Source organism: Rhea americana, unplaced genomic scaffold (genome assembly GCF_003343005.1).
Source record: "Rhea americana isolate MKP2758 unplaced genomic scaffold, rheAme1 scaffold_23, whole genome shotgun sequence".
Taxonomy (NCBI): Eukaryota; Metazoa; Chordata; class Aves; order Rheiformes; family Rheidae; genus Rhea; species Rhea americana.
Window position 1 is genome coordinate 6,366,778 of NW_028186346.1, and position 22,837 is coordinate 6,389,614.

At 37.8% G+C, this 22,837-nt stretch overlaps 1 protein-coding gene across 5 annotated transcripts in view; it reads right to left on the reverse strand.

The window, feature by feature from the left end:
- TMTC4 (transmembrane O-mannosyltransferase targeting cadherins 4) overlaps positions 1–22,837 on the reverse strand; it is a 51,546-nt gene that overhangs the window by 13,091 nt on the left and 15,618 nt on the right. For all 5 annotated transcript variants that reach the window (XM_085306002.1, XM_085306000.1, XM_085306001.1 and 2 more), the window contains 6 exons: positions 12,821–12,918; positions 9,230–9,322; positions 7,435–7,596; positions 6,460–6,662; positions 4,906–5,077; positions 4,671–4,802 (listed from right to left, as the gene is read on the reverse strand). In XM_085306002.1, the coding sequence (XP_085162128.1) occupies positions 4,671–4,802; positions 4,906–5,077; positions 6,460–6,662; positions 7,435–7,596; positions 9,230–9,322; positions 12,821–12,918 (860 nt within the window). The remainder of the gene's footprint in view (positions 1–4,670; positions 4,803–4,905; positions 5,078–6,459; positions 6,663–7,434; positions 7,597–9,229; positions 9,323–12,820; positions 12,919–22,837) is intronic.

Here is a 22,837-nt window from a genome sequence, read left to right on the forward strand (position 1 = left end):
AGCATCAAATTATACATTAACTGCATCTGCACCTTTTGTGAACTTAACTGAAAAGACAAACTATAGTGTATTAAAACTCATGGCAAATACCATTTAAAAAAMCCCCTACAATTTATTAAAACAGGTATTTTTCTCTCAGTGGTACATTTCTTCTGTCCACAGGTATAGCTCCCATGTGAAAGAAAATAGTGTTTCTGTACAATACTCCTTAAAAAGAGTGTTCCTTGTCATATGTAGTTTTCCCTAATTTCCTTTCAAGTGAAATTGTAGTCTTAGGTCCTGTTAGTATAGTGGTGAGAGAGGGATGGATCAGAAGAAAAACTAAACTAAGAAACCAAACCAACAGCTTCCTCTCCATAAATCACCAATGACAAAAACAGCTTTCACGCTGATTTACAATGGATATGCAGTGACAGCCTGTTTTTAAGGAAAGAGTCAGCAAAGGGTTCCTAGGCATACATAGCCACAGCCTTTTKAAAAGTGCAGATACCTTTTCTCTACAGCCATTCCTCTCACCTCAATGGCCATTACACAGAGATGCCAAGACCAGTCTTATGCTCTACTCTGGGTGCTCCAAAACCCAGGGTTAAAATAATCTATGTTCTCTGCTAAACACAAAGCTGTATTTCTCCTGACCTCTCCTGTGGCCTCTGTCTACACAATATGGGGGCCAAGTACATTCTATAAACAGTGAGTAGGGAGAATCAGGCCTTTAAAAATGAGAGATTAGAGTGACATTTTAAAGTTAGTCTCTAGAGACATGACTCTTTTGCCTTTGACAGACATAGTGCATTCCAACCTGGAAGAGAAGATCTTCCTTTCCTCATTAAACATTCAAGAGCAGACATAGCATTTCATTATTAAATCAGTATAAAAGACAGATATTAACTGGAAATGACATATTGTGTCATGCCCACATGCTCCTTTATCAATCTTAAACAGGTAATTACTTTACAGTAATGGCTTTAAAAGGAATATTTCTTAAGGCTGCATAACACCACAGGATTTTCTACAACCAGAGCAATTAGGAAAAAGTAACAGAGTACAAATACTTTAGGATAGAATCTAGTTAACCTCAACAGGTATGCTTTATCTAAAGTTACCATAACCATGCCACCACAGACTAGCTAAAAAAATGGCTCTGTGTACTTGTCTGTTTATAGTACATCAATGTGTCTAGGCTGTATATATTACATGTTAGACAGACGGTGCTTGAACGATGTGTGTGCATATGTTTAAATGAGGAAGTTAGAATATTATAATTTGTTTTATTCCCTCTTCCTGGCTGCTAATAATCACCTTTTCAGAAAAATATGAACATTTGCTGAAAAGGATGGAGGCAGAGCACAGATGTTAAAATTTCTGCACAAACATACAGGTACCTCTGTTCAATGCCAGCCTCTTACATCAAGTACTTTTCTCTTTCCTCTGCTATTGAAATTGTTTTCTAAATAATAACAAAAATTTGATTTGCCCATTTTGTTTGTGCAGTTAATGTTTTCTAAAAGTACTACCGTATGACTGCATTCATGTATGAGAAAATTTGACATCTAAAATGTTATCCATGTGACAAAAAAAAAAAAAAAAAGAAATAGCCCATCTAACTGTAGTCTACAGCACTTAAAGTATCTTCTGTAGTAGATATTCCCCTTCTGATATATAGCAAAGAATTCTTTTATATAAAGGAATGCTCTCTAGATCAGCTTTATAGACTCTTTAAAAGTTGGTTGTAAATCTTGTAGAAACTTTGTGACAGAACAAAACCTTCAAATAAGGTACAGAAGGAAGTCTTACAAACTCTGTTGTATATTTACCAGTATTACCATAGCTTGTATTTGACAAACTTGTATGTATAATCACATTTTGCATGAAGCATGAAATACAAAGCTCCCACCTGCTATATCTCAAGGCAGATTGGTTACTAACACCTTCTATTGGAAGTATCATAAAAACTTCCTCATTTGTTATTGTAAAAGAGTTTTACTGAAATGGCTTTATTTTCTTATGTTTATTAATTGCTATCCTGTAAAGAAAAGCCATCAGTAAGGAAGAAGTACAGATTATGTACAGAATATCAGTAATTTACAATAATTTAAATTCAGTTACTGCAAATCTAGGAAAAGACACTTAATATATTCATGATGATATTACAAATTTTATTCAGATAATCAACAAGAGACAGTTACCAGAAATAACAACTCTCTCTAAATTCTTTACAGCCCCTATAGCTTTGCTAAAAGTCAAGAAGTAACTTGGCATTTCTAACAGTGGCTAATTTCATGACAAAAAAAGCCGTTAAGATGAATATTCTCAGGAATAATCTTCAAAAGGAAAAACGAGCAGCTACCTTGGAAGGCAAGCAGTAATACAGCAATATCCAGAAACAGTGAAGAGCAGCAGTTCAAACCTCAAGGGCAATTTCTCATGTAATTCATGTATCCACACCTGAGCTAGTTGTCTAGACTTCTTCTAAAATCAGCAGAGAAGTAACCACACTGATCTATGATGCAGTCCTTCTGGCCTCTGTCAGGCATGCACCTCACGATGATTATGAATCATGTGCTAAAGGGGGCTGTTTCTCCTCCCTAGTTATAAAGGGAGCCTGACTTGCTCAGATGTAGGTACCTACAGTTAAGACGGTAAAGCCCATCTCAATAGTCTAACACTGTGAAAACACTACCTGAGTGTAGTCATATTTTACTGTAGCCTGTAATTAGATATTCCAGTACTTTAACAAGCACTCKAGGAATAACTTGTAACACACTGACATCAGTGAGAAGACTCCCAATCAGATCCCGTGGGTCCTTTCTGAGACATAGGACTAGATTATTCCAGACTTACAAATACTTGTAGCAGATAATCAACGTATCAAAAGACAACAGTCTCCATAACTTATTATTTAAATTCCGTATTTTGGTCTGCATCGACCTCCCACTGGAATAAATGGGACAATGAAAGATCCTATCGAATCATTTTTAAAGAAAGTCTACAATTTCAACACAAAAACAGATCATTATACCTAATTCTAATTTTTAAATTTATATTTGTAAAATTTGAGTAAATAAAGCCGAGTCTGTAAAGAAAAATGAGACTGGCTCTCACACACAGACTTGGTTATGATCTTGCCTAGCAGAATTCTCTACCACTGCAATTTCAAATTTTGTACTCCTCAAGCAAAACTGGAATGTGAGCCTATAAAGACTCCATGTTCACATCACCACGCTCTCCCTTTGCACAAGCTGTCATTACCAGCAGTACAGCTCAGGCATGTCTGCACGACCCAATGTTGACAAACACAAGCTCATTTTTCCTGTACATTTGCTGGCTTTAAATCAGCTGCATTAATTCAGTAGCTTGCACACAGCTTATCGGCTCAAACACAGCACTGTGCTAACACAACTACACAGCTTCCCAGCCAGACGTGGCTCTTGTCCAAGTAGATTGGAGCATGGGCAAAGAGAGCATGGATCTGTCTAAAGCACCCTTACCATGGCAGATGGATGGAGCTACACATAAAGGAACTGACTGCATTTGCTCCATTTATAGAATGCATTTGTTATCCAGAATACAAGATATACGGAGGTCGTCACTATAAAGATGCCACTGCCACACAGTAAAATACAACAGTTGTTTTCTATGTACTGAAATCTGAGATTAATGGAAGATAGCACTGGCCAAATACATTGGCCAAAACTACTTTTTGGAGTTCACTGCTGCATATTTGAATTCAAGCAGATGCTAAGTTCATTGTTTGGAAAATATAGCATTCACAGGCTTCAATTTAAACTCTGTATCTTGATTCATATTTTCTAGGTACCATTCTAGAATTCAGAAATTTTTTAAAATTTTTATTTTTTAAAATACCAGTATTTTTATTCACAATTTGAGCCTTCTTATTCCCAGGCTCTTACTAGACAGTCTCTGCTAAAATTCAGACATCATGAGAGGTCTGTGGTAGGCTCCAACAGATCCCAGTCTCAGCTATCAAAGGACCACTGTAGAATTCACCTACCTGCAGGTGAGGTTCAGTCTTCTATGCCAAACACTGGTGTTCAGCTCAGTAACATATTCCATCTAGCCCACCTCCTGCTTACTTCCTCACTAAACCTTGCATGGAATATTGCAATTTCCCTCAGTGCACAGGACGCTAGCCCAATCATCTGCTGTAAAAGAGCAGGAGTGGGAGCAAAGATTTTACTCTCAGATTTTGCAATTACACTGATGATATGACTCTTTCTCCCTTAGCTGTGCTGGCTACACATGCCACTGAAAGGTATACAAAAAGGATTATAAAAATGGAGCAAAAGAATTATCCAGGTGAATACACTACTATAACTTGATTTTGACTTTTTTGTAATATACTGCAATTATGTAAGCAATTGTTTTAGTATATTGTACTAGCAGAACATCTAATTTGAGTAAATGCCACTGCTGAAGTGTGTTTTCCCCACCAACCTCCAAGTTCTGAATTACAGTATTGTAATTTGAACTGCATGGTATTTTGACTATGTTGCCACTGTAATTTAGGTTTGACATGTTTATGTCATATTCTTGCACCAATCAAGACTGTGAATTACACAGTACCACAACACACTAACTATGCAGAACACCACCTCCAAAATCAGAAACAATTAAAGAAATAAGACTAGATGTCCACATGACTGACTTACTTTTGCATTAAGAGGGCACACAGACAGTGCACTCCTGAAAAGCTGTTCTTCTGACCTCCACTGACTGCTGCGGAGAGCACTGCGCATGACATTTATCAGTAAGATTCCAAGTACTGCGGCAGCAAGAATTTTCTTAAGAAAAGAGAGACAAGTCAAGAATCAAACCAAAATCCACCAGCATAGTAACTGTTAAATTGAAGCACTTCATCAACTGTATAGACTGCTTTGATGGTACCTTTTTCTTGGCTTTCTTAGACAAGAGACTAAATCCATACGTAAACAGAATACAATATCCAATGCTGGGGAGGTAGATGACTCTCTCTGCAACAACAAAGCCTACTCGGAAGAAGATGTTACTTGCAGGAAGAAAAGGGATAATAAGAAATCCAAGTCCCAGTGTAAGTATTCTGCAAACAAGAAGCAGATTCTCAAATTAACCATAAATCTTACCAAAAGTACTTTTCCATTTACATATAAACTTTATTTAGAAATTGTAAAAAGCTGTTTGTACAGAACAGGGCATTCCAAGATAGCTTCTAGGAGCTAGATTAAAAAAAGAATAAATTTTAACGAGTCTTAATGAAGTTTTGACTCTTCAATTCCACTGGCACCTTTGAAATTCTAGCAAGAATTCCCAGGAAAGCAGTGTTCATACTTCCCCACCAGAAAATAATTAATCTTTAATGATATAATTACCATTTAAAATATACAGACAAGAAAAGTAATGGCAAAAGCTACCTTTCTAATAATACAGGGAAAACAAAAATATATCACTGTTAAAGAGTTAACTTAGGTACACTTCCTACAGAGAGAGTTTTCTTTCCTAACAAAGACATCAAACATTACAATAGTATACATCGTACATAACAACCTGAAAGTCATAAAGGCTCTTTCTACAGCCACTGGAGACAGGCACTTCTTGAACCTTGTTCTAGGTATCTGTGTTAGGATGAATAACCCTCAGCAAGGTTATTCTCTATGGTCCACTGATGACTGAGACTACATACCTAACTTTCAGATAGCTAACCTTAGGGAATACGAACCTCATATCTGTGTTAGGTGTTGCTATAAAAGCTATAGACTACCCTGGCAGTTTTCTGCTCTGATTTATTTCAAATAAAACTCTGCACTGTAATGTAGATATGTCCTATTTCACTTCCCCCATCCTCAAGTGTCCTGGGCCTTCACTTTACTTTCTCTATTAACTTGTTAGTATAAAACTGCTAAGCAACATCGGCTTATTGAATTTGTTCATGCTAGAAAGTATGATATCATTTTTAAGAAGAATTTCACCTCTCCCCAAAAGATACTATCTGTGCAAATTAATATGGAAAAAGTGGAAAGAAAGGCAGGTAAGATATTAGCATTTAACAGATGGTCAGCATTTCTACCTTTTTTCAAGGCAACTTTCCTCTCTCTTACATTACTACAAGAGAAGAATAAAGGACAACATGTAAGAAAAAGGGGTAACAACACACATTGCTCACATTCCATTCTGACCACAAATTACTTTTTAACACCTACAGTGTTAAGGATCTCAAAATGGTATTTTAAGAGAAAAATAAAGCAACTATTCATACCTCCCCCTCCAAGTATACTTCCCACTAGTCAGTGTTCAGTGATAAGCCCAAATTGGGATAAAACTGTCGTGACAACTATAAATATTTATCTGAACTACATTTTCTAGATACTGGTTCTACTGAATTGGTAAAATTATCAATATTGGATTTAACAAAATAATACTGTACTCAAGTTGGTTGGACATTTAAAATTCACCACTGTCTCTTACCTTCTCTTATGGCTGTCTTCTGAGCACAGAGCTTGGCATATCAGGCCAATTAGACAGAACCAAAGTGCTGCTAGTGCAATTATCCTCCAGTCGCTGACAGATTTAATGAGGGGTATGCAGCCCATTGACCAATCAAAACACAGCCACCAGGGACACAACAGCAACCATGCATTCAATGAATAGTAGTAATTATAGTTTATAGCCTGTCAGTCAAAAAGAAAACAAACATTTATTTGACACTAAACTTAAGGTTCTTCTCTTTAGTTCTTCTCTTTGTTACCATTTCCCTTTTCACAAAATACTTCTTATACGATAAAAGGGGGCTTAAATATTGTTAGATTACAACTAGTTATATATCCATTAATTTTACAGCTGTGAAATTAAATGATTTCTGTTTATTTATTTTCACATAGTTAAGTGCCTCTGTTATTCAGAGCACACACACAATTCTATGCTGGCCAACCAATACCAACATGTAAAAAGAACCATCTCACACAGTAGGAGAAAATGTCTAAAGACAACACCCGCTGTCTTCACCCTTCATTTTTCATTTCCAGAAACAGCCTTAATGCAGTCAGAGGTACACAGACAAGACATACTCTGTGTGCACCATCAGTGGAAACTGATGCAACTTTAATCAATTGTGAGAGAACAGATGAGGAGTCAAATACAGTATGTGGAAAAGGGATGAAAATCAGCAAGATCTAAATCCCATACATGGGAAAAGGAGTAAATGGAAATATACTTCAATGTGTACAGTACATGTTAATTTGAATGCAAGGAATACATAATGTACACTTTTTTTTAAAATTGCAGATTATCATCTCAGCTGCAAAAAGGAAGGTGACTCATCACATACCTCAAAAAGTAAAGACATTAGTTCTATTATTTTTTAAAGTACTGAAAAGAAAATTCAATTTGATGACAAAGACAAATGTTTTGAATTGTCCAGAAAACAGCAGCTTCATGACTTACTCTCACAAGGGGACTATCTGCAAATGAAGCTGGGTTGTCCACTTCGGTAAAAGCCGGTGGCCCTGTGCCCATAATCCTCCAGCGTATATAAAGTATACTGGCCCCTCCAGACAACAGAAGAGAGATCCTGAAAAGCAGCCCTTTTCTTACCAGCCTAGAATTCTAGAGGAAAGAAAGAAAAAACAAAACAAAACACACAGTTTTGTTCTCCTCCGCTCTACGTTCACTTTGTTTCCTCCATCTCACCTGGTGAGAGAAGAGCCTGTTCTCATGYACTTCTGCTACTGGACTTAACATTTTCCCTATTTTTGCAATTACTGGGTTAAATTCTCTGTTGTGTGACTCTGAAGGAAGTATTTGGCCTACTTGCTTTATGATGATACAGTTTTCCACTACCATAGAATAGGAAAGGTACTGTGCCTTACCAAGTGTGTATAAGCCTCTGCTGTGTTATGGGAAGCCAATTAACAACTCAAACGAGGAAAGGCAAGGAATTCCCTCTACAGCTTTTTTATGGTACTTGCATTGATAAATTTAAAAATACATTTTGCAAACAATTTCATATGGATCAGGAAGGAAAACACTTTTCTTCAATACGTCTCTCTTCTACAAATCCTCAGCAACTCCATAGTTGATACAATTTTGCAAACCAGTTTCTGACAGGCAATTTGAGCAGAATACAGCTATTGGTATTCAGCACTGGATTGATTTATCCTTCCTTTTTAAATGGGAGGACAGCTGATTTGTGAACTTTGCTTAAGTAGCTAGGTCTGGTTGATCTTTCCTCATAGAAAGAGTTTTTCTCCACTTAGGTCTGCTTAGAGGTGAAGTTACATGCCTATATACAAGAAAGCTGTTGTTTCAGTTCTAGAGATTGTATTTTCAATGATTTCCTTGTTAAGCTCCTCAAAAACATTCCCACTTCACTCTGTAGAGGAATTTAAGAGTCTCACAGGACTTGTGCTATTCAGAAATGAGAGTAAACTTCTCTGCAATGAAACCACTGGCCCATACAAAGTCCAATGAATATTATTCTGCCTCAGTGAACTCTGCAGCAGAGAGGCATATTTGCTGTTCAACAGCAGTGATGTTCTGGTATGCTGTTGGACTATTTGTTTGCTGTCAAACATTTGAGGGTGATTATTTCTGCAATTTGTTTGCCAGTGTGGCTGCTAGATGCCAGATTCCACTTGAGCTGATACTAAATATCAACAAGTCAGAAGTTCACTATTTAGTGATTCAGTACTTAACTAATTTTTCTTTCAAGCTCTTACTAGGTACTATCTTCTATTTGGTAATGTGTATTCTGAAGAAAAGCGCATAATACTTTAGTGAGGTTAAGAAAGTAGATATAATAATATTTTTATTTACTTTTTCAAATGCTTTTTAAATATCTCATTTGTAAATCTGAAAAAGATAGCGTTCTCTCTACTCTGATCAGAAAGAAAAAGAAACTGTGCAAGACATCCATTTCAGGTGTCTAGCTACTGACCCTGCAAAATTTGTTGTATCAAGCAATCAGTTTTTCCAATTATACAGACATCGTATTTTTAAGATAGTACTAGGAGATTGGTATAATGGATTTCTGTATTCAACGCACTTTAGATACTCTTCCATTGCCACTCATGTTGCTGCAAAGATGTCACAGCAAATTGCCCTTTTCAGCTAACTGAAAACAGCTCTATTTTTTATTAAATTCTCAACCCCCCCCCCAAACCTGTCAGAAGTTGCATCCTTGTCTTTTGATACATGATTGTTTGAATAATGAGAATGTGCAAAACCTTAGAACACTCACCTCCAATGACTTCTCCTTATGCAGCAACTTTTGAACAAATTCCAAAACATTTAGCTTGTTAATCACCAGTGCATCAAATACTGCATTCAAACCCTAAGCAATCAAGAGAAAAATAAGAGCATAAATAAGGCAGCTAACCCCCAATATTTTTTTAAAATGTAACTTTAATTCCATTTCAGTTATCATATATCTTAATTCTGATTTCAAAAAGTAGATAAATGCTTTGCTAATAATGAAGGCAGACTGCTTTTACCACTGCAAGGTGGTAAATTAAGAACGTGGGCTCAGAGTAGAGCATCCGTGTAATGAGGATTCACCTGCTACATGCAATAACACTTGGAGGAATACCCTCTACTAGCCAGCTAGACTTGTATGGTCACAGTGTTACTGACTCACTTACCTGCTTCCTGCCTTCTTTTCCAAATATTCTGAAGTATGAATGCTGCAGTTAAAATATGAGGCTTCTGTCAAAAAGGTAGTTTTGTTAAGCCTTCTACTTATTTTTGCTGTGCAGCAAGTATTTTTTGACTATCAGGCTTCAAAAATACAGTTTGTTGTGACTTTTGTCACAACAAAAGCCCAGACAGATTTATAGAGGCAGCTGCCTTGCAATTATACCAATTATACCAATAAACACAGTGGAAGATACTAAAAAAACATTGCAGAGTTCTATGTTTCATCAGCCACTACACATAAAACTAGAGCCTATTCAGTGCTTAATAGGACTACGCTTGCACATAATCCCCCCAATCGAACAAAATATACCCAAGAATAATTCTGCTGAAGTTAACGGAGTTACTCCAGTAAAACACACCATTAACTTTTCCTTGCTCAGTTTCAGTAATCATCACAGAATCACAGAATGGATGAAGTTGGAAAGGACTTCTGGAGAACACCTAGTCCAACCCCTCTGCTAAAGCAGGGTCACCTACAGCACATTGCCCAGGACTCTGCCCAGACACCTTCTGGATACCTCCAAGGATGGAGACTCCACAACTTCTCTGGGCAACCCGTTCTGTACGCAGTCACTCTCGCARCCAAAAGAAAGTTTTYATTTATGTTTAGAAGGAACTTCCTGTGTTTCAGTTTGTGCCTGTACCCTCTTCTCCTACTGGCAGCTGGCCACCACTGAAAAGAGTCTGGCCCCATCCTCCTTACACCACCTGTTCAGATACTTGGACACATTGGTAAGATGCCCCCTCAGTCTTCTCTTCTCCAGGCTGATCATGGCCCAGCTCTCACAGCCTTTCCTCACAAGGGAGATGCTCCTGTCCCTTCACCATCTTTGGAGGCCTCCACTAGACTTGCTCCAGTAGCTCTATGTCTCTCTTGTACTGGAGAGCCCAGAACTTCAGGTGTGGCCTCACCTGAAGGCTGAATAGAGAGGGAGGATCACCTCCCTCGACCTACCAGCAACACTCTGCCTAATGCAACCAAGGCTACCACCGGCTGCCTTGGCCAGAGGGGCACACTGCTGGCTCACGACAGTCTGCAGTTCACCAGAACCCCAAGGTCCTTTTCTGCGGAGCTGCTTTCTATCAGGTCACCTCCTAGCCTGTACTCATGCACACCGTTATTCCTMACCAGGGTGAGGACTTGGCACTTCCCTTTGTTGAACTTCATGAGGTTCCTCTCTGTCTCTCTCTCCAGCCTGTCGAAGTCCCTCTGAATGGCAGCACAGCCCTCAGGTGCATGAGCCACTCGTCCCAGTTTCRTARCATCAGCAATCTTGCTAAGGAGGCACTCTGTCCCTTCATCCATGTCATCAATGAATAAGTCTAACAGGATTGACTCCTGGAGAATACCACTTCCTTTAGACTGCCAACTAGACTTTCTGTCACTGATCACAACCCTCTGAACTCTGCCTTTCAGCCAGTTCTCAATCCACCTCACTGTCTGTTCATCTCTCCTGTACTTCCTGAACTTGTCTATGAGGATGTTGCAGGAGACAGTGTCAAAAGCCTTCCTGAAGTCAAGGTAGACAATGTCTGCTGCTCCTTCCTCATCTACTCAGACAGTCATTCCATCACAGAAGGCTATCAGATTGGTTAAGCATGATTTCCCCTTGCTGAATCCACGCTATTACTTCTGATCACCTTCTTATCCTTCACATTCTTAGATATAGCATCCAGGATGAGCTGTTACATCACTTTTCCAAGGATACAGGTTAGGTTGACTTGCTTGTAGTTCCCTGGGTCCTCCTTCTTGCCTTTTTGAAGATTTGAGTGACTTTTGCTTCAAGGCCTCATGCACCTCTCCAGTTCTCGACGACTTTTCAAAGATGTTTGAATGGTCTAGTAATGACATCTGCTAGCTCCCAGAGCACTCATGGGTGGATCCTCTCAGGGCTCATGGACTTGGGAACGTCAAGTTTTCCTAAATGATTTCTAACTCAACCAAGAGAAAGTATTTCTTTCTCCAAACCTKCTCCCTGGTCACTAGGGTCTGGGATTCCTGAGGGCTGGTCTTAACAGTAAAGACTGAAGCAAAGGAGGTATTCTGTATCTCTGCCTCCTCTGTATCATTTGCCACCAGTGCACCCATCCTATTCAGTAGTGGGCTACGTTCTCCCTAGTCTTCCTTTTGTTACTAATGTATTTAAAGAAGCCYTTCTTGCTATCCTTGACATCACCATAATCATCTTAGCAATCCAACAGAAAACAAATAAAAAATCCAGATCAAATAATAATTATGTGTCTGCTAACTCAGATAGTTACTTCATGCCACTAAATGACCACATCATGTTCTAAGAGAACTTTGTTTGTCTCACAGCTACCTTTGAAAACCACATCAGCCTACAAATATCTGCTTTAAGAATAACACCCTAAAGCAAGATATTTTCCGTAATTTCTTCTCCTTTTCTTTTCTAATGGGAACAAGAGGGTCTTTGCTGCAAATAATTCCCAGTTCTATTTCTTTATCCTTTTCAATTAAAGCTATGAATCAGATTTATCTATAAAGATATGTGTCCATATTAAGGGTATAAATCACCAATGCAGCATCTCAAGATGGCTGATCCAGAATAGAATGTCTTCATTGAAGCAAAAAAAAGCAAGAGTGCAACAAACGTGAAAAGTATATACATGCGTTTGCCTACACAAAATATTGCAAATCAGACTTAAATAAGGGACAAAAGGAAGAGAATCTGCATGAGAAATACATAAGCAATGGATCTACTTCTGTCTGTGCTGTTCACAAAAGCAAGAGGGTGGAGCTTTTAAAAATACTCTTCTCCAGTTATGTCTTTGTTCATAGCCTTCAAAGAGTTTTGTAGGCCCACTACCTCAACAGGCCTAAGATGACAATTACACATTCAAAAACAAGGTCAAACAACATAGTACATGGTGAAATTAATACTGTAAAGCCTTTAAAATTTGCAAGAAATAAACTCACAAAAGGTAAGATGAAGAATTCCAGTAAATAGCCTCGATATAGCTCTTCTACAATATAGCTTTTTGTTAACATTAACTAGTTTTCTGAACAGAACAAAAAGGTATGCAGCTAGCGCTGGAGATAATTCATCTTTGTAGGCTTTAAAACTGCACCCAATAGATCCTATGGTCAAAATTCAGTCAGTAAGAGGATTCTTACCAGTATTGTAATTCCTTGTTCTTTGCACAGCATGGCTACTGCACCTAGGAGAACACTCACCAGCACCCAAAATAGGGAGAAATGGTGTCCTTCCTTGTCTGTCAACATAAAAAGCATGCTATAACATTAGGTTTATATATTTAAAGATAAAACTAGAAACTTCACCAAAAAACAACCAAAAACCCACCAAACCAAAAAACGCAGCATTTACTCTCACAATCTTTTCTACTAGTTAAGATTTGGATACAGATACAGATACTTAAAATACAGAGTGCCTCCTGCAACATGCTGGCATTTGACCCTTTATTGTAGTAATTTTCTATTCTCGGATACATTAGAAATCTCTGTTTGCTAGAYGTTTTAGCTAGACTAATTACATTGGCAGAAGCTTCACGTAACTTCCAGAACTCATCATCCACAAAGGTTAATTCTCAATACACATATCTATCATCCTTAGTAGCTAAAGCTCTGTCATTACTGGCCACTCTCTTCCAAGTTACTACAAGAATAAGAAATTCTTTCTAATGATTATACACAAACAGTTTTAACTGTAGCCTAATTTACAACGGTACAATGAACTGCTTCTCCAGGGCTGCTGCATTTAGGTAGTATCTCATGCCATTTCATTAGCACTGCAATGGAATATCATGGAGCGCAATGATTTCAGCATGTGAGCAGGGAAGCAGTTAATTCTTGCACTCAGGAAGCATGGTTTTCCAGAAGGGTAAGAAACTCTGAATTTAAGAGATCAAGAGTAACTACAGATTCTATTCCAAGGAAGAATCTTCAAAGACTCACTGTGTAGCTGATTTTGGGTACTACAAGCAGGCATTTCTGAGACTGATATGACAACAAGCTCTATGTCAGCCAAGACACTATCACACAGACAGTACATGGATAGTTCACATAAATACATCTCTGTCACAATCTCCACAAGTGCAAACCACAGTAGGAAGCACTCAGCTCATTCAAAAGGAGTTTCTTGATTCAAGCAACACTCTTGACTTGGGTGCTACAGGAATCACAGGAATCAATCTTTCACTTGGCATGAAAAAAAAACAAAGTTGAACTCCATTAACTAAAGCATTTCTTGCTTCCTGTGATCTCTAGAGCAGTTTTCCTAATGCTAATGCAGATTTGACTATCAATATTTGAATGAAATCACAATCTATGGAATGGTCTATGGAATGGGTAAACTGCAGAAGTAAGATATACTTCACCAGAAGCAAGCATCTACATATGAGCTAGAACACTAGGCATCTTTTCTAATTGGAAGGAGATACCTTTCAGATTCAGTTACCTAATTAAATGCAGATGTATAAATTCATAGACATGACTTATTCTTTTCACTGATTATAAAAGGAAACTAGTCTACTAGCACCTGACCCAAAGTAGGCATCAAYACACTATCATAAGTGTGCACAGGCTGCTGAGGCTGGCCTCCTGCCTCATATTGAGGCAGAATACTTTAGAGTGTCAGAGAACAATTTTGCATTAAAAAAATACGTGGAATAAGAGGTTTTGAAGTTGCTGCTAGCACTCTTTTTTACCTAAGTCTTGAAGCTTCAACAGAGTGAATATTAAGATGGTAGAAATTCATCACTGCAACAAAATCTAGTGTTTCATTTGTTCCTTTTCCCTCTACTCTAACAACCCCAAATTATGTCTTTACAGGTGAGGTAAGATGAGAGTTGCAGATGCTATAAAATGAAAGCCTTCTGAAAGGCAGAAATCATACACATCCCAATAATAACAAAACATTAAAATACAAAATATAATGGCTAAATGAAAGAAAAATAGTAACTAACAAAACAGAATGACAAAACTCCAAGTCAATTATTCAGAGGAATTGAGGGGTTTCAGGGTTGCAAGCATGAAACACATGAAGATAGAAGTTTCAACACCCTTTCTATGAGTTTGTTTAGAATAAAAAAGAACAATCCTAAATATACACCTTGCATGAGATCTTTAGCTCTTACAACTCTGCTTGCAGCACTACAGACTTTCCAGCAAGTTCATGAAATTACATTTATCTTTTAATGTAGAAGGTGAGGGAAGCAACTGCAGAAACACTTGCTATATTTTACAATGGAGAGAAACTAGTTGAGCAAATGTGAATCTCTCACATTTGGACAGAAGGAAGACAATTGACAGTGATCACAAAATAACAATCAGTCACTCTTAGTGAGGGTAAAAGGGAGAGCAGTGAATGAAGCCAATGGAATTCAGTGAGTTTACTTAAGTTTGTTTTTTTCAACKGAGAGACTTCTTCCCAGAATCAAATTCTAAGGGGCAAGAAGTCAGGAAACCTGAGCACTCTTCAAAGAAGCAGTACTTTGTGCACCTGAATGTGGTGGAAGGCAATGAGTACACTAAGAGACCAACCTGGGTGATTAACAAACGCTTTCATGACTTGAAACTTAAGAAGTAATAGGAAAGAAAGAAACTAGGTCAAATTACCAAGGACAAGTATAAAAACAGCACACACACAGAAACAAATTCAGGAAGGGCTTACCATGAAATAAGAAACAGTCAGTGATGTAAGTAAAGAACAATAAAAACCCAATTCCATATATACTTTAGTAGAAAGAATAATAGCCAGGAAGGAGGTATTCCAGTACTCAGTGAAAAAGAAAGTGGATAATGCCAAGAAAACAGAAGTGTTTTGTGCCTTTTGCTTCAATTTTCAAAAAGAGATCACTTGCAATCAGATGGCTAACACCACCAACAGGAAGGGAGCAAGAACAAAAGCAAAACAGTGAACTACAGACACGTAATTTATAGAGAAGTTAAACTGTTTTAAATTACAGCAGTTGATTAAATTTACTTCAACAGGTTCTATACACCCTCGAGTAACCTCAGGTGTTACCTTTAAGAAATCACAGAAAATACCTGTGATACCAGAGTAAGTTAAATAGCAATGGAATAAGTAAAAGCAATGCCTACTTTTAAAGGGGAAAGACATAGAAAAGGAAGAGCTAAGGAACCAAAGCTAAGCTGACTGGTCTAAACTACCTAGGAAAGCACTCAGACAAATATTTTGTTTGCCAAAGACTTATTCTAGCCATTCACATCAAGCCAAGTATGGAGGGCCTTCTGGATAGAAGCAAACCTATAAATATCATACTCCTTAACTTCAGGAAAGCATGAGAATGTCACTGGAGATACTGTGAAATGAGCTAGAAAAATAGGGGCTGGATGAAATTATTATAGAATGGATATGAGTATCATTTGGAAAAATACAGTAAGACTTCGCTGTGAAAAATGGAAAGATGCATTCTGGACATCTAGCTCTATTACATAATTTAAAGAATAGGGATGACGTAATAAGGAATACGCTGATTAAGTTCAGAAGTGCTGCCAGGCTAGGATGGCCAGAAAACAGAACTAGATCAGAATTCCACTGACAGACTGGAGAAACTGTCTAGGGAGAAAATGGTAATAGAATTGATTCAATAGGTATAAATTCAAAAGCAGTAATGAAACAGATTTTTCTTCATAAGAAGATCCAAAGTCTCAAATGCCAGGACTGTCTCAGCATGCCAGATGTAGCTAAGCTCAAGTACAAGCTCTCAAACACGGTAAAAGCATCTGGAAGAGACAAATATCAAGATTTTTCTTCCAAAACCAAAATCACAGTCTCTTTCCTGTTGTAGTCTCAGAAGGTCAATATCATCTTATGGTATGAACTGCAGTACTATGAAATTTCATCAGTTTGTGATTAAACTTCAAAAAGATAAAATTTCAATTAAGAAATATATTATCTTTTGCTTGTTCCTGGGTCAATATGCAAAAGTACCCCCTCTACCTACACTATAAAAGATACAGTAAGTAAACTACACTGGAAAAAATAACACAGAAGACTGTATTCAGCAATGCTATCCATCAATTTCTAATAGTGCTTTGAAAATGTAAAGCACTGCATAAGCACTAATTATTTTAAGACACACACATGCCAACTGAAGTAATCAGTCTAACCAAGCACATTGATCTAACACTGTGCTGCTTTCTACTAGAAAGATCTTCTGTCAGAAAATGAAACCAATCTTTGGTTGGCACCTGTGCCTAGTTGAAACTGGTACACCATATTGTGAGTTGGCATTGTGCCACCTTAGCAGATGGACAAGATTGTAAGCTTGCCAAAGAAACAGAGTACTCACCACTTTTCTTTTAAGCTAGAAAAATACTGCTTCTATACTAACATAGAAAGGGTGCTCAGATGGCTCCCACTTAGGAGTACATTAAGTCTGAAAGTTGAGGGGATTCAATGAAATAGTTGTACAAGCCATTAAGAGTCTAGGATAAAGGGCATCTCCATTCAGACTGTCGGACTTAAATATCAATGTTCCTGAACAATTCTGCACAAAGTGGCCTATAGCATGGAATTGACTGATTCTAAACTTACGAGCATCACACCGTAATGACACACCACACTCCTGCTTTCCTAAATGTTAATCCCACTTCTTCTGATAGACCTTATTTTGCAGTACCCTCAATCTACAAGTTAATGAAAATGGATTCCTCAGAAGTTCCAGATAGGAAGAAATAAACTACATTTTTAGAGTACCATGCTTAGTTTAAAGTCAAATTAACAACAGTAAAAAACCAACCAAACAAAAAAACTCTCCCAAACCAAACAATAATTACTAGTTTTGACATCTGGCATTCAGCATTTTCTCCCTCAAAGTCAATCCATTCTGGCACCTCATTATGGACCAATGGATCAGTTGCACAGCTTAGGGCCTAACAGCATGGAGCAGTTTAAGGAGTCACCATCTTCAGGTGAAAAACAATAACTGGTACTGTGAAAGCATCTACTTCTTTGAAAGGCAAAGCAAAAGAAGTTACACTGAACTCCTGCAGAAAGGTTTTATTTTCACTGAATTAGACTACAAACATTCATATATTCCACACACAATGTCTTGCCTGCAGAGATGGTATCTTTCAACTGAACTATCAAAAATATTTATCTGACCAAGCTCTAAGATCTCCCTGCTTCTGCATTGCTAAGCAGAGAGGGAAGAATTATCTACTGTTAAAAATGACATAACCAAATTAGAATTTACTTAAGCCTGAGATCTCCAACTTTCTGAATGCATGTACTGATCCAGTTCAACTCAGCATTTAACTTAAAACTACAATARCAAATGCCATCTCTAAACATCTCCAACCACTTCAAACTCACTTTTTATATATATAAGATATATATATATATGTGTGTGTGTGTGTATATACATATATATATAGGCTACCATAAAGATATATATATACACATATATATAGGCTACCATAGAGGGATAATCTACAACACCATGTTGGAGGAGCAAAATTTAACATTAATTCTACAAACAGTGCTTCTCCTCTGCCCATTAAAATATTAAAATGAATCAGATTTTCCACATACAGGTTCTCCCACCCAATGTGTGGAATCATGAACAGTAGGGTGCATAGCTGAAAAATCAAGGCTCACATGCTTAATAAATATCCCTCGACCACTTGCAAAATAGCTAACTAATTCTGTGCATCTTCACAGTGATCTCTTTCACACAGGCGACTTTAGCATTTCCAAATTAAGGAAAAATCTCCATAATATATCCACAAAAAATAATTGCTAGAGTCTACTTTTCACGTTTTACAATATTAGCAGTGAACTAGCAGATGATTAACCAGAGACTACACAGAACAGAAAAAAACAAGCACACAACCAGAATGAAGTCACTTTTAGAAGTCATAGCATATAAGCGAGCAGTTGAATCCTATTTAATATCTAGGCCAAGTATCATTAACATGAAACAAATATAATGAACTCATCCTTTTACATCACTCAAAAATAACCAATGCAGATGGCAAACACACAACTGAATCACAGTCATGGCTGAAGACAAAGGAAGGGAAAATGAACACTGCAGCAGATTTAAAACTTCTTGTTAATTCCCAGAAATGCTGCATTAAAATTCAACAAAGTTAATAACCCGCAATTCCCTTCAGAACATACCTAAACTGTGGTCAATTCTTGCTGTCGCCAAAGCCCATGCAGTAGATTTGTCCCCACAGATGTGTTTTTAAAACAGCAGGACAGAACGAGAACAACAGATTAGTTCCTTGCAAACATAAATGTTATCCTATGAAAGAGTTCCGGTAACATCAAAATCCATTTATTGAAGTAAACCTAACAATTTTAGAACAAGAATAAGACATAATTATAGCCCATATACTGTGTTATATGCTGATACTTAAAAAAATGCTACAGATTCCAGCTAAAACAGACTGCCTACAAAAAAAATTCAAAGCCACAAATAAAACACATCAAACAAGCAAGCTACAGTATACAGCCAACTTTACAAAAAAACATTTTCCTTTTTAAGTTTTCCAGTCTGACAATGTCTACTTTTCTTATCTCCTGATCGTTTTCAGTATTACATATACTTTCTCACAGTACCTCCAAATTCTCCTTCTCAAGAAAATAAAATCTTACACTCATTCACTGAGACAGCAGGTGAAAACAAATACTAACCACTGTGCCTCATGAGACTTTTGTCTCCATTAGAGCAGAGGAACAGTTAAACAACTATGTCTATACTAGTGAAACACAAACAGGTTTCCAGATCTCAGCTGTACAGAAATCTCAAATTACCTCACAAAAAAAACAAACCAAAACCAAAGTAAAAAAAAAATTAAAACTTAAGACAACCTGTCATCTGATATTAGTGCTGGGATGCTGCCAGAGACAGCATACATGTGTATATCTGACTAAGGACACAACCACATTAGTAGCATGAATTCAAGCTTCTTAATGTTTTACTCTGAAGCTCAAAGCTCATATTAAATGCAAATTAGCATCAAGTACATTTTGGTACTTGATGCTAATGGTACTTGTATTCAAAAGATAATACAAGAGCAGTCCATAAACTGTGAGGGCATTAGTGTTGTGCCACCATTTAGCTACACCTAAAGAGCCTTTCCACAATTCATTATTTAATAATAATCAAAAAAAATCCACCTTTGGTAGTTCTCCTCTTCCTCCTAGTCTTGTAGAAGACTGGTTAATCACTATGTGGTAATCATATGTGAGAGCCAAATCCATAAACAAGGGCACATGCTGTTGCCCTGGGTTTTAGGGTCAGGCTTGTCTTTAATATATAAAAATCTAGCAGGACAAAAAGAAATAGGACATTGTAAAAAAATTGTCAGAAAACATCCTTCTGTGAGATCATCATAAAGAAGCTGCATATGAGTAGAAACATCAGCCTGCCACAATGGAATGCACAGAGCATTTCTTTCCCCCCATCCCTCTTACAAACAAAACTATTCCACAAAGCGATGCAATGCCAACTGTTAACTTGGACTAGAACTGTCAATGTACACTGTCTGTATTACGGGATTTCTGGATCTCATAAATAAAAATGTTTTTCTTCTACTGGCAAAGTCATGATTAATTCTGAGAGAAGAAAGGTTTTTTCTTTTCCCTTTGTTACATTTTACAGAATACTGTTTTATTCTTAAAATTACATGTGCATATTTTAAAAATACTTGTTCTTTATCAGTATTCAGAGTCAGATCACCTTTAGTGATTAAGATGGTTTTTACTGTCTTTAACTCTCACAATCTACACAAAATTAGTCAGCGCACACTAAATTAATCAGTTAAACTCAGATAAAAAGGTCTCTATTCCTTATTTATTTTTTTTCCCCATGGCTAAAATTGCTCACAGAAGAGGGATATTTAGACCACTAAAATGGAAGCACCCAATAAAACAGCTTCACATCTGCTTCAATCTAACCAAACCACTGAAAAGTCAGTCAGCTATAGACAGCTCTCTCTCCATATCTAGMTACTTGTTCCTATAGCCTTTCCTATACATACACTAATATTCATACAACCACCTGGTGAGTTGCACCAACCCCTCTCCTGTGTGGGGGACAGGGAGGAAAAGAAAAGAGATCAGGAGGATGGAACAAAAATTGGTACTGGGAGGCAATACTGCTGAAGGATACATGGTTACAATGGAGAAGAGGACTGTCATTTGGAGGCACCTTGATGAGCTACAGGAATGAGTTGAGAAAAACCTCAGGAAATTCAGAAAGCACCATGCATTAGTCCAGGCTGGGGACTGCATAGGCAGCAGCTCCTACAGAAAAAGATCTGAGAGTTCTTAGTGGGTAGCAAATTCAGTACAAGCTAGCAGGGTACCTCTTGTAGCAATGAAGCAGACTGGATGTATGCTAGGCTATACTAGCTACAGTACACTCAGCAGATCAGAGGAAATAGTTGTTCTTCCTCTCTCATAAGAGGCCCCATCAGCAGTACTGTGTCCAGTGTTAAATCCAATACAAGAGAGATCAACAACCTGGGAAGTCCAGAAGAGCCACTGAGATGGTTAGGAGGCTGAAGCACAGGAACAGGAGCAGAAGCACGGGAACCTTTTTTTTTTTTTTTTTTTTTTTTTTTGCTTGGAGAAAAGAAGGCTGAGAGGGACCCAACTGCAATCTTACTTATTAAAGTACTTATTAAAGGGGGCATTATAAGGCTGACAGAGACAGACTTCTCAGAGATGCCCAGAGGTAGAACAGGAACCAGCAATCACATGGTCCAGCAAAGAAAGCTCCAACTGGATTTAAAGAAAAAAGAGACTCCTTTCCAGGAGGGCAGTTAAGCACCCAAACAGGTTGCCTCATGAGGTTGTGGAATGGCCATCCTTGCAGATTTTCACAAGTCATCTGGCTGAGGCCCTGACCAACCTGCTATGAAGTCAGCCCTGCTTTGAACTGTTGGACTAGAGTTGGCCTTCAGAAGTTCCTTCCAAACTAAATTATTTTATGACCTATGATACAAGGCTAGAATGCTTCATTTTAGCAGCTGCCTGCACTTTTGCCTGACTGAAGTGACAATGGAAATGCACTCAAAGTTACAAGCCTCATCAGGATTCCTAAATTTCCATGCAGCTAAGAAAGATGCAGGTACCTCTAGAGGGTGACTCCAAGTGGCTAAGCCTGGCTACTCCTCTTTCAGACCACCAGAAGTACCTCACTTTCCAGTGACTATAAAAGGGCAGGGAGACAAGGACTTCAACTTGAATGCTCAAGTTAAAGGCTTATGGTCAGACAGTAGGGAAAGCTCCTGAAGTTTCAGTAAGTAATGCCTAAGCTTACCCATACACATAATGAATAAGAGGTAAAACCCAGTTGACTCCTCAGGCTGGAGATCAAGTTTGTAGGAACACTCATGGTGCAGAAAATCTCATTCACCTACCTACTTAAAAATTAGTAAGTTCCACAGTAAGATTCATCTAGAACGAGTAATGAATCTGCCCAGGCATTTCAAACCAGTTTTCAGATCAGAACCGTTCTGACCTGAAAAACTGACTCTGAGATACCTACTGCGTGACATATTGCTTATCAGCCTGTGCAAACCACATAAAGCTCAGAGGGAACAGAGGCTCTGCAGGTTGGGCTCCTCCCAGTCAGGCTCTATGAAAGATCTGCTAAAGACCTTTAGTGCTTTTCAGTGATGGATGACATGATTTTTCATTCTCTCACTTAAAGATCCTATCTGCGATCTCTTAATAACCTAAAATTGTCACCAAAGCACCCAAAATGAAGAAACTTAAGAAAGCCATAAGTATAAAATAAAAATTCTTCAGTACAAAGAAAGCATAGATTCCTTTCAGAAGTGGCTGAGGGAAAAGCAGATAAAGGTAATGGTAAACTTTGAGAGAACTTATCTGAAAGACAAAAAACACAATTATACTGCCAAATTGCAGTCTTCCTTGGCAAATCTGCTTAAGAGACACAGCTATATCACTGTTACTAGGTAGTCTCCCCCCCTTCCCCCCCCCCCAAAAAAAAAAACACTGCTTAGTATCTTGTCTTCAGAGTGTTTTCCCTTTTCTAGATCAATGACCAGAATTTCAGTACAAAATTACTATTAAAATTACACTGACTTCTAGATGTAGCCAGACCAGCCTTCACAAATTTGTAAAAGTAATCAGAATGTACATGTACATCAGAGTGTACATGA